The 12496-nt window shown below is 43.0% G+C and overlaps 1 protein-coding gene across 1 annotated transcript; it reads right to left on the bottom strand.

Annotated features, from left to right (window-relative positions):
- Positions 1-384: 384 nt before the first annotated feature.
- On the bottom strand, positions 385-12201 carry LOC137297682 (von Willebrand factor A domain-containing protein 7-like). Its single transcript, XM_067829598.1, has 17 exons — positions 11894-12201; positions 10979-11101; positions 10551-10724; positions 9459-9522; positions 8999-9096; positions 8318-8509; positions 7668-7880; positions 7205-7324; positions 6351-6512; positions 6112-6197; positions 5300-5441; positions 4923-4972; positions 4525-4678; positions 4028-4194; positions 3449-3560; positions 2346-2544; positions 385-551 (listed from the first exon to the last, which is right to left on the bottom strand). Exons 1-17 carry the CDS (start codon positions 12195-12197, stop codon positions 461-463), a joined length of 2451 nt encoding a protein of 816 aa, XP_067685699.1. The 5' UTR covers positions 12198-12201; the 3' UTR covers positions 385-460.
- Between the last annotated feature and the right edge of the window lie 295 nt (positions 12202-12496).

Below are 12496 nucleotides of genomic sequence, written 5' to 3'. Positions count from 1 at the left end.
TCACTGGAAGCACAGTATAGCTACAAGTCTAAATGCATTAAAACGTCTGAAAATCTTGTGCAATTTGATTAATAACACTTAAGACACTGTAATGAAAATAGTGTGCAAAGTTTAATGATACTTTTCATAATACTTGAGACGCCCCTTGACACCTCCTATTGCTCTTCCAATCAACATATATGGCAGGTTCGCCATCCTTAACAATATGGTGATGGCAAAACGGGGAGACCCCGAATAGCTTGTAGAATAATTCCGGTCCCTTAACAAAAGACTTTGTCTCTTTGGAAAGGACATTTTGATAAATACCCGCAATTACTCGAGTAATCTATTTATACATGTCTGGTCGTATTGTCACCGCCAAGTTTGTAACAAATGTACAGTAGCTGAAAACGAATCCTTTTATTGAATCTTGTTTGTATACATACACACCCTACACAGACTACAGCCAGATACTGATAACCTACAGCGTGGGCGAGTGCACGGTAAACGTTCTCCTGACATACTGGAAGTCCTCGGGGTCCTCTATAGCAGTCGCCATTATCGTCACAGTTCTGAAAAGACATTGCGCAAACGTGAAGAGATCGTTAGCAGTATAGTTCAGGCTCAGACAGCGATCAGACGTTATCAATGTGACAGTTTCAACTAGCGACAAAGATGAATGATAAGTGTTAGAATCTGGTCCATCCATTTTCATTTTGCTTTACATGATGGAAATGGTTTTACAGATTAAGATAAATAGTATGTTCTGTGATCCTGGCACAGTTAGCCTGCATGGTAAGGCACATCATTAACTCAGGGCCCTTGCCCTCTCGAGATGCGGCTAAGACAGCGAATGAGAGCTCTCCCGGGACACGCTGTGGAACCAGTCGAACCCACCAAGAACTTTCGGAAGAACATGTAGACTCCCCAACAGTGTCGTCTTCTGCATTACCCAGAGTATCAGAAGGGCGGTGGGCAGCCCGGGCACTCTCCTGATCTGCGCCAAGAGATCAGGAGATACCAAACCAAGGGCACCGACAACTATTGGGAGTCTGGCGACAGTGTACATGTAATGCAAGCGAGACATTTCAAAGGCGAGGTCCGCATATCTACATGGCTTTTCGTGAATCTTGCCTATCACGTTGCTGTCAAAAGAGTCCGAAAATTCAATCATATAACTAACTTCTCTGGCTCTATCAAAAGAACAAGATCAGGTCTGTAGGCTGGAATTCTTCTAAGGCTGTATATGGGCCTATTCCAGAGAAGTGTGAAAGCATCATTTCCATGACGCCTTGGACATGTTTAGTGTCGTACCATGGATGGACTTCGAGCAAGAGCCACAGGCATGGCAAAAACAATAGTAGAGGCAGCGAACAATGCCATCATGTCTTATTATATGTAGTTTGTGCCAAGGAAGGGCATCCACTGATACGGCGTTGGAGAGTCTCTGAAATTCATTACACAGTCGATGGAAACTGCATTTATTATCATTAGTATTGTATATTTAAATAGCGCACATATCTACTCATCTAGTACAAGGTAAAGGCTCTGGAGCTTCCTCTTAATTAACAGATGTCTTGTTTTTCTGGCATTATTTTTTTAACGAACCCAACTATCTGGGCAATATTCAACTCATGCAGTCTGAGGGGCAAAGCGAGTTATCACACAACCCCATCTTCTCAAGGTACCCACAGTACGTTGTCCAGTGATTGTGCATGCTACTATACCCTCACGTGTCTGCACGTGTGTCCACCATCTGCTCACCTACCAGACATCGGATGATGGGTTTCTTTCAAGTGCGCACGGTTCTGTACTGCACACTTGCCGTTGTGACATGACTGAAAGAGCCTGCAAGTAATGCTGCTCTGAGGTTTGTACACCTTGTCACAATCTGGGATCGATCCAGATACCTTTCGCTTATGAGCGGGAGCCCTTAGACAGCTCGGCCACCTTGCCAATTATATGTAGTGGGGCCATCTTTCCTACGATAGTGTTCGAGATTCCGGGTCGGACTAGGTTCTCACTGGCCAGGTGAGACTACTCAAAAGATTGAGTGGCCAGACTCAGTGTAGTTTTGATAGAAACTGGGATACAATGGCATGCTAACAATTGTCTGGTCTAGACTCGGCTATTTAAAAGAAGTCGTCGCTGGAATCGTGTTGAATTCAGCGTTCAACAAAAACAAAGAAAATAATGCCATGAATGCTGTAGGTCAGAACAAATTTGGTAATGATCTTGAGAAGTATCGTTGCTCGCGACAAAAGGGATTTTGTATAGTTTAGTTCATTACGACACCACAAATGTTTACAAAACTATTTTCTCACATCAGCGTAAAGGATGTGATGGTATATGTATATAATACTTACGTTGACACCTCGGGGGTCCGTCCTCCGTTAATTACAACTGTACGTCTCGTGCTCTCCCCGGGCTGAAGACTCAACGTGTTGCCTGAAGTACCTGCCAGCCTCAGACTGTCTGCTACATCCAGTTTCACTCTTTCAGAGTTACGCCCCCTGTTGGTGACCTTCACATTTATGTTTGTTTCACTTCCGACTTGAAGATCTCCTGGAATACACCAAAAGCAACAGATATACGATAATGAACGCTTTGGGATGCTATAAAATACTACATACACTGTTGGGCAAAATAATACTAGGTTAAAAATCATAGCCGAGACGGGGCAGAATGCCTATAGGATAATATATCAAAAACATCGCCATGAAAATATATTTTTTGTTTCTCAAAAGTTGGTGTGTATAATCACAGGCAAACTGTAGCACAAATGGGATTGCGCAGCGTACAGAAATAGACCAATCTGCATATATCCGAGCGAAGCGAGCGAAGGTAGTGGAGGCGAAGAACGATCTGAATACCACGAGTGGCGCTTAAAATGTTGAATAAAACATACTTCACGTGAGTAATTATTTAATATGTGGTTGCAAATCTAAGAGCACAACCCAGTGATGAAACGGGAGTGTGCCTTTGATGGTGGCAATATTTTATTTTGACATGAAAAATATTTTTGGGACCGAAGCGAGGGAAATGCGTTGCCTACCTTTGCTCGCTTCGCTCGCATATATGAAGACTGGTCATATTCTCTACGCTGCGCAACCCCATTTGCGCTACAGTTTGCCTGTGGTATAATGTGCGGCACAAAGTAACGTTATTACGGATATATAAAATGAGGCTGCAACGAGAACTATTTACACCTATCTTTTAATAATTAACATTGACATGGTGTTCTTAACACACTGCCTCTAACGGAAGGATAGACCAGGGGCGGAACCAGGAATCTTGTATGGGAGGGGGAGGGCCGGGGCTCGGCCACAGGTTAAATCAACAAAAATATCTTCAATGTGGTCTTAAGTCAATTTAAATAGGAGGATCGATCCTTCCCCTTTGACATTCAACCCCCCCAACATCCCCACCCCTCCCCTTCCCCTCTCCATGCAGACTAAGTCACACTGACCAACAACACGTTCAACGCTGAGGGACAGGGTGCTAGGCTTGATTAGATCAGGCTTCTGTCGTTGAAACAGGTGCCCCTCTTTATCCCTTCCTTCAATGGCCATTCGATAAGGCTGAAAAAGCATAAGGTCTATTGCTTGCCTGAATGCTGACATACAATGTCTTAAAACATTTCTGCTATTTCCTCATTTTGCAATATAGTCTGCAATATTAGACTCAATAGAAAACAGCGTTTATACAACAACCAGTTGTACTGAGACGGGATGGATGTTAAGTATTCAGCTACAACAATGAGATGCGCGTGTGACATTCGTTCTGTTGTATCTTTACGTCAAGTAATCGTCACTCTGCTCATTCCATAGCTTACTCAAGTACATTCAAAGGTCACCATACTCACGTTCTGAACCTGCTCAGATTAATAGATCGAGCGTGCTAGTGACAGACTAGCCTCGTCTATATATGCTGAACAGCAAAACAAACGGAAGATTCGAAAACATATATCCCATAGAAGTAAGCGTTCATGTTTATATCTTCTATTTAAGAACTTGACATACAATTTAGTATAATCTGTAAGGTGTACCTTATCGGGAACAGTGATACTGGCGACATAGTTATGACCTCTCTTCTTTCTGTGCGTGAGACTGCAGCGGTCGATCTCCACACCGTGAGTGTTATAGAGGATCAGAGAGTCTACGGAGGACACAGCGTCAATCCCCGTCACTGACACCGCGTGGACCACAGTTTCACCTGAAGATGCATAGTCAGAACAAGTTAATACAATACCCAAACCAAACGACACACAAATCTTTGAAGGGCATTTAGCAGTGGAATGCGTAGGAGAAGCAAGATTTACGTATGTCTGTTTCGTTATTTGATCGTTGTTGTGACTCACAATAGAGAAGTTGACATGCATAAATCTTACTTTTAAAAGGACACACATTTAGTCACACTTGCAAACAGAATGAAACACTCCAGCTGTCGAAGTTTGCAACCAGAGTTGATTCTCTGTCCCTGTCGTTTGTCGGACCTTGGCAAAAACGTGGTTCACAGAAAACGTAAGTATGATTTCAGTCCTACCTACTACCGGTCTCCCCTCGATGAACATACTGTGCCCGTTGTCATTTGTTTTGACAGTGTTGTCTTTAATCTCTAAAACCGTTTTGCCGTAGATGCTGACCTCAACGAAGTCATCGCCGTCGTTCTTGACAACCCAGTTGCCAGGCTCGGGGGCCTAGATTTATACCATTAAAGAAAAGAAGCAAAGGCAAAGTAATATACTAGGCAACAATAATTAGGGATATATATGAATTCTGAAGTTATGAATAATAATCTGTTTATTCATTGACACACTGATGAAATATCAATCATAAAAATACCAACGTCCCTAACTTATTTTGTCCAGTATGTATCACATATCTACGATGGTTACAGGGAAAAGACAATGTATGGGAGGAGAACGGGGACGCTGTGTCTACCTCAACTATGAATTCGCCCTCTTCGTCTTGGATGTCAGGAACCATTTCACCTGCAAACACGATACATCGAGAATATTTGAACACAACTACTGAAAACAAAACAACATACGTTTTTATATTAACTGTTTGACAGAACACTGAAAGTGCTTTTAAAATGGTCAAACTAGCTAGAAGTTTGCTGCAAGCGATCCTGTATATTCCGGTTGACAGCTTTCTTTCTAATAGTTCTGTTTTGATACATTCCTGCCTCGTTGTCATTGCCCGTATGCCATTTTGTGTAAATCATTTATTGCCCACTACGATAGCGTCATTAGTTTAACACATTCTAACGAGGATTCAAGCATGTATGTAATACACTGGTTGTACAATGTACTTACCATGTGGACTAAAAACTCTCACGCGCGCAATGTTGTTGCTTTCTATGTGTAGCGTCTTGACCGTATTGTCCACGTGGAACATGTTCATTGAGAGGCCTCGGATGGAGGATTCGCTCAAGAGGGGCAGCTGTCTCTGAGGAATCTGAAAATGTATACACCATAACATTGATTGATTGATTGATTGATTGATTGGTTGGTTGGTTGGTTGGTTGGTTGGTTGGTTGGGTGAGTGAGTGAGTGAGTGAGTGAGTGAGTGAGTGAGTGAGTGAGTGAGTGAGTGAGTGAGTGAGTGAGTGAGTGAGTGAGTGAGTGAGTGAGTGAGTGAGTCAGTCAGTCAGTCAGTCAGTCAGTCAGTCAGTCAGTCAGTCAGTCAGTCAGTCAGTCAGTCAGTCAGTCAGTCAGTCAGTCAGTCAGTCAGTCAGTCAGTCAGTCAGTCAGTCAGTCAGTCAGTCAGTCAGTCAGTCAGTCAGTCAGTCAGTCAGTCAGTCAGTCAGTCAGTCAGTCAGTTGAGTATTACGACCCTGTCAGCAGTATTCCAACAATATCAGGGTGGGAGACACCAGAAATGGGTTTCACACACTGTTTCCATGTGGGGAATCAAACCTAGGCCTTCGGCGTTACGAGCAAACTCTTTAACCACTAGGCCACCCCACCGCCCCCATAACATATAAATGCGTGGTACACTCAGGAAAATATTAATCACATCATACCAAACGAGGGTCTGAAGTCCATGTGATATCGCGAAGCTCTGGTTCAGTACACTGTAAATTCACCGCAGGCAGTGATACGTTATACCTGTATCATTAGCTTACCATAGCTGGACTTGCCTCATGTGACGAGGTTATGTGCTGTACGTCAAACCCACGTGTCTTGGATTTCAACTGGACAGTGCCAAGATCTGTGGAAATGCAGAAGTAGTATTTTTGGCATACGTAATGTTGTAATCAGTACCATTATTTTCCTACATTGTTTCATAACAAAGTTCCGTAATAGTGGCTTATTAGTTTACTAACATTAAATTGAGAAAAATAGATGGCATGCAGACACTTGCCGCTGTTTCTCTTCCGCCTTGAGCAGTCCCCGGTGAGAATGAAGCTCACTGAGATTTTCTTTTCTGTTACCATGCTCGTTACGTAGTTGATCTTGGCCGCGTCTTTGGGTGAGGCGTCGGTGAAGACGTACACCTTGGAGTTTGGGTTGGCAACAGTAGCGGCTGTCGATGGATGAACTACGTGTTACATGCTACAATTACTGCTTTGCGTGGTAGTTTTGTGAATGTACCTACAAATGTAATACGTTGACAAAAAAGTTTCATTAAGCATCAGTAAAAGTAATTTCAACAGATTTATTATGAGTCTCTGTCAGGACTGTCTGAACGTACTGGACATGTATCTGGATACACCTTTGTGGGGTAAACATCTGATCTGTGTAGGGGAGAAATGAGATAGGTGCGTATGCCGTACCTACCTGTACACCTGTGAGGGCAAAACTTTGATCGTTGTGTATAACATACCTACCTCTAGACCTATGAGGGAGAACTGAGTTCGGTGTGTTTGACCTACAAACCTGTAGACCTGTAAGGGGGAACAGACATCGGTGTGCATAACGTACCTACCTGTAGACCTGTGAGGGAGAACTGAGATCGGTGTGCATGACATACCTATCTGTAGACCTATGAGGGATAACTGAGATCGGTGTGCATGACGTACCTACCTGTAGACCTATGAGGGAGAACTGAGATAGGTGCGTATGCCGTACCTACCTGTACACCTGTGATGGCAAACTTTGATCGATGTGTATAACATACCTGCCTGTAGACCTATGAGGGAGAACTGAGATCAATGTGTATGACCTACAAACCTGTAGACCTGTAAGGGAGAACTGAGATCGATGTGTATGACGTACCTGCCTGTAGACCTGTGAGGGAGAACTCTGGACAGTCGCCTCCCCCATGGACTGAGAGACTAGAGAGATAATCCATCACAGCCGTTCCATTCTTGGATTTAAATATATCCGTCTTGTTACCTGCAACATAATGGCGACAGTTCATTCTGGACCAACACTTTCCTTTACGTGTAATAGAAGTCACAGCTACTGTCTGTATTCAGAATGTTTTTGTGCTTATCCCGTTATCCATTCATTTTTCCGATTATTTACAGCCGGGGTATTGCTGAGTGCGGTGTAACACTAAACTCACTCACTCATGTCATTATTCTGACTGTGTGCTTTGATGTTTGTTTCTGATCAGTTGTGTGTGAATATACGAATGTCACCAAAGTCGGATGTCACACATTGTTCCCATATGGAAAATGGAATCGTGATCACCACTATCTACTCCCCCACACCGGCCATGTAGTCCCACACGTACCTGGATCGTTAAAGGTAACGACGATGTAATTATAGGGTTGGTTTATTGTGCCAAGTGTTTCCTGGATAATTTCCTGTGTCTTTTTCTTGACGGCGGCAAGGTCATCGCCCATTGAGCCGGTGGTGTCGATGACGAAGACCATGGAGTTCCCAGCCGTTAGTTGCAACAATTCCTGAAACTTCTCATCCCCAATCAGGTTATGTAGTCCGTACGCTAGAAACCAAACATAGGGACCGTTCAAAATTCATGGGTAGGGGGTGAGAGAGAGAGAGAAAGAAAGACAGAAAAAGAGAGAACGAGAGGGGGGATCATCAATTTTGTACAAAGAAATATTTAAGAAATGTGTTCTAAAATGTTAGGTGTGTATGATGTGTTGGTGAGGTTAGGTGGGATGGGGTGTATCAGTACATTATACCCGTATCTCCATAACCATCATCATGACATGAGTGATTGGGTGTTACATGTCATTGCATCAAGTGCGTTGATCGATGGTTATGCTGTAGATCCCTTAATTGTCTGGTCCAGACCCGAATACCTACACACCGCCGCCATACAGCTAGAATATTGCAGAGAGCGACGTCAAACAGCAAACAGTCACAGACATAGTTACAGTGAATGTGTCTGTGAATAGGTATTTGTGGCGTATTTACCAGGGTGTCCAAAGAGGAACCGAGTGTGCATGATTGCCCCCTGAGCGGCGGTGTCGTGAAGCGGGGCGTGGGGGGACATGTTGGGGTCGCTAGTGTCCTTGTTGATGCCACCGATTGCAGCAATGGTTTTGCCAGACTGGTCATACGGGCCTCCGTGACTACACTTTCCCGTCTTGAATGTTGCTGGGTCCTCTGTAAACAAAGTGTTCCAGTTAGTGAATAAGTTGTATTTTACGCCAATTTTAGTAATACTAGCATTTCGTCAATGTCACGGCGGTGGACAAATGAAAAATACTTCAAACATTGTACCTATTTAATCGAACCCGGGTCATCGTCGTGACGAGCGAACGCTTTAAATTTTGGGCTACTCCTGTTTTGGGTAGACATTGTTATTGCATGTTGAGGTACTCTGTGAATAGTCTGTTTCAGATAGAACAAGCAGATCAGTTGTCTAGTGAATGTCGACGTTCTTTGTACATTTTACAAAATTTGGCGTGCAGTCGAGCAAAAGATTCTGTACAGGAACATGGTTGTTTGGAACTTTCCTTCTTTTACCTTGGAAATCTTTCAGTTACACCATTGTCAATCAGCCCCATCCCCTCCCCAAAGTGACCCCAGATGCGGTTGTTGTTCTTGTCTGGGGACGACAGCCGTCGTGCCATTCTGATTGAGTTTACTCACTTGCCGGCTTGTGCCGGTCCTGCCCACTGCGGTACCCGCTGGTCAATAGCGGACCCTGGACTATGATGTTGGCTGTACACGGGATCCCAGTAGAGGAGCTGAAAGGGGAGAGCGGTCCACAGTATATCGCACACTGTCTGCACATTTCAGCATTGAAGGTTTAGAATTGGTCGGCAAACGGTATACACATGCTCCACCATAAACATTAAATAGCACCATTGTTCTTCAGTTTGATTTCATTTGTATCACTGTAGGCTCATTCCATTGCTGTATTAAGCAAATATATATTCATATATAATATATTCATGTATGGTGTCTGAACCAAAGGTTATACATTCATTGACAACATGCTGAGGACGATCAAAGATGATACTTTAATGATCTAGCTGCCACCAACAGTTGTAACTGATAACAGCTGAATAATCATAAAACCCGACAATGTGAGTACAGGTGCACTCACCCACAGCTGCGACATGTGTCCATGGCTGATGGAGACTGGGCCATGAGTGGTTTTCCCCGCATCCCTGTAGTCAGACATGTGATTCTGTTGTCAGTCGGTATGTAGCGTTGATGTAGTCAGCATATTACAACCGTATTACAACGGTTGTTAAATACAACAAGTTGTTAGATATGAGTCATAAACAACAGTGTTCATGAAGGCTGTCAACACGGCGCCAAGACACGTGGATTACTGAGGATGCAGTGATAAGGTTGTAACGATTGTTGTTCCTGTCTGGGGACGTAAAGCTGTGCCAAGCAATATTCCAGTTGTATGAAGGTTTCCTCTACATAGTGATATTGTGGATAGTGGGTATTGTCAACATCCAGGGCATCAGGGCACAATACATCAACCACATCACCGAAACTGAAACCCAATCCACTTGTTCACCTCTTATGATCCGCATACGTTGCTGGGTATCCCACACCGGACTCCTCTCGTGGAGGACGCGTGAAGATATGCAGAATCTCACTCAAATGTACACTGATATCAATTATATCAACACGAGTTGATAAAGTTACTAATATGCGAAACCTGCCGAAGATGTTTTCACTTTTATCAACGAGTGTTGATATACGGTACGGTATACAAATACAATACTGCCATTAGACTTGCAGTGCAGAAAAATCATCGTCATCAAGTTTATGACGTCATAGCAGTGTGAGTCGTGTAATCGATGATGTCAAAGCATTGCGATCTCATGTAACTGATGACGTCAGAGCATTGTACAAAATCTACTGGCAAAACTATACCTCACGCAATCTTGGGTGATTCTGCATACACAGGCTTTATACATCTACATGCTGTCAGTCGAGGTTGACTGTGCGAAACCTCACAAAACAAAATCTTGCTATGCAGAATGCATTTGTGGTGTGGATTGCTCATTCTGCAAACAATGCTTTGATAAACTTACTTACTTACTTACTTACTTACTTACTTACTTACTTACTTACTTACTTACTTACTTACTTACTTACTTACTTACTTACTTACTTACTTACTTACTTACTTACTTACTTACTTACTTACTTACTTACTTACTTACTTACTTACCTAGAGACTCGTAGGGCGCCTTTCCACTGAGTTCCGGCCAGTTGGTGTTGCTGTAGAACATCTGGACAATGTGTAGAAACTGGCCAATCAACTCTCTAGCAGCATCGAGGTTGGCATTGGTTTTATTTAGAACATTGATGGTTGTTTCCCGTAGCAACGTGATCTTGTCGTTACCTGAAGTCGCCATCATATTAAGATCATGATGCGGAGAGCGAGTGCATTTCAATAAACATTACAATATTGAAATATTACTTTACTTTTACATACAAATCTGAAACAACCCTTTAAGTTTCTCCGACCTATCATATGTGAATACGCCGTCAAGTTACCGTTAAACTTTTTTGTGACGTGGCCTGAAATGGAATGTGGTCAGATCTTTGCGTGGTAGTTATCTAATCTGCAATGTTTTGTTAATATGCCAATGGCACCTTCTTTGATGGCCTCCCCGTTGACGTGCCAGGCAGCCTCGGTGTAGTGGTCCTGGTCCACTCTGTTGTTGGCCTTCACGATGTCATCGATGGCCTCCTGGAACCGCTTCTCAGACACAGTTCCTGTCATCAAATCACATACAATGACACAACAACCAACAATCTACGAGACATGATTTGCTTTTGAACATGGCATAAATGGCGGAGATCTCTACATGTACCTTGTACAAAACTCCCTATGTCATTTTGTAAAAGGTTTTACGAACAGCTGTACATAACATAACATATTGTTAATAAGCATTGCTATACCTTGTGCAACAATATGATAATCTGTAATTGGTAGTCTTCCATCAGCCTTTAAATGATTGATTGATTGATTTTATCTGTATAGAGGACCTGTGGCCAAAATAAAGCCAATCAATCAGTCAATCAATCAGCCTTTAAAACAAAATATCTCAAGAGATAAATATGCATATTACCCGCTTTAATGTTGTACTGGAGTTGTGGTATTTATAATGTGTCTACACTGTATTTAGTCGGACTTATTTCAAAGTCAAACATTGATAAGAAATAATATGGTGATGCCGAATGAACGAATCCTCTCTAACACATATTAGAATCATCTTACGACTGATTGAAAGCAAAAGAATCGCCAGCAATGCAATGTCTCCTTAGCAGCTGGACTTTCGTATCAAAACCAACATCATCGTTCAACCCCGATGCACAACGACTTCCCTGGACCGCTTCATATGACTTCATCTGACCATCAGCTAAATCAACCTGACCTCCCCTCTCCTTTAGTCGCCTATTACGAGAAGTATGCGTTCCTCAATTATAGCCTGGTTCCTCACAGGTTCGGACACTGACATGGGATGCTCACAAATAGTTGCAGATCCAATGGTTTGTTGGTTATACCTCCGTAATATTTGTCGAATAGCTTCCTAGCTGTAATGTCCTTAATCCCAGTGAGTTCCCCTGGCGATACGGACTTGTCAGGCAAGGGGTGGGTTTCGAAGAACTCTGCGACGGCGTACAGGATTCCAATCTCCGTGATATCCTGGTGGGTGTAGTCGGAGCCCGAGGACAGTAAGGTGAACTGGTTAGGGAGGAACCCCCGGGTCCCGGGCCATGATATCAGCGTTAACACAGTCAACAAGGTAAACAACATGGTGTTCCCTTTGCCAAAATGTTCCTTATCTGCTTGGCACATTTTAACCATAACCCTATTTCCGTTTAAAGCGCGATCTTGGAATGATGTGACAATTATTTTGGTTCGGGATTCCGTTCCACAAACGTCGTTATTGGTAACCCTGCTAACCATACGTTCGTATGGATCTTGCAATATACCTAGAGCTTTGTATAACGGTACTTACATGTGCCTGGTCATATCTCATATCTTGCAATTACAAGCTCCAGGATAGTTACTTGTTGTGTTTCAGTACTGAGTTTGGTACAATATAACAAGAACTATATTACCTACTATATTACTTGCAAATATTCGAGTTTGGACCAATCAAG

This window comes from Haliotis asinina, chromosome 10, assembly GCF_037392515.1.
Source record: "Haliotis asinina isolate JCU_RB_2024 chromosome 10, JCU_Hal_asi_v2, whole genome shotgun sequence".
In the NCBI taxonomy this organism is placed as follows: domain Eukaryota; kingdom Metazoa; phylum Mollusca; class Gastropoda; order Lepetellida; family Haliotidae; genus Haliotis; species Haliotis asinina.
The sequence above is the reverse complement of the archived record's forward strand: the minus strand, read 5'-3'. Positions and strand labels throughout refer to the sequence as shown.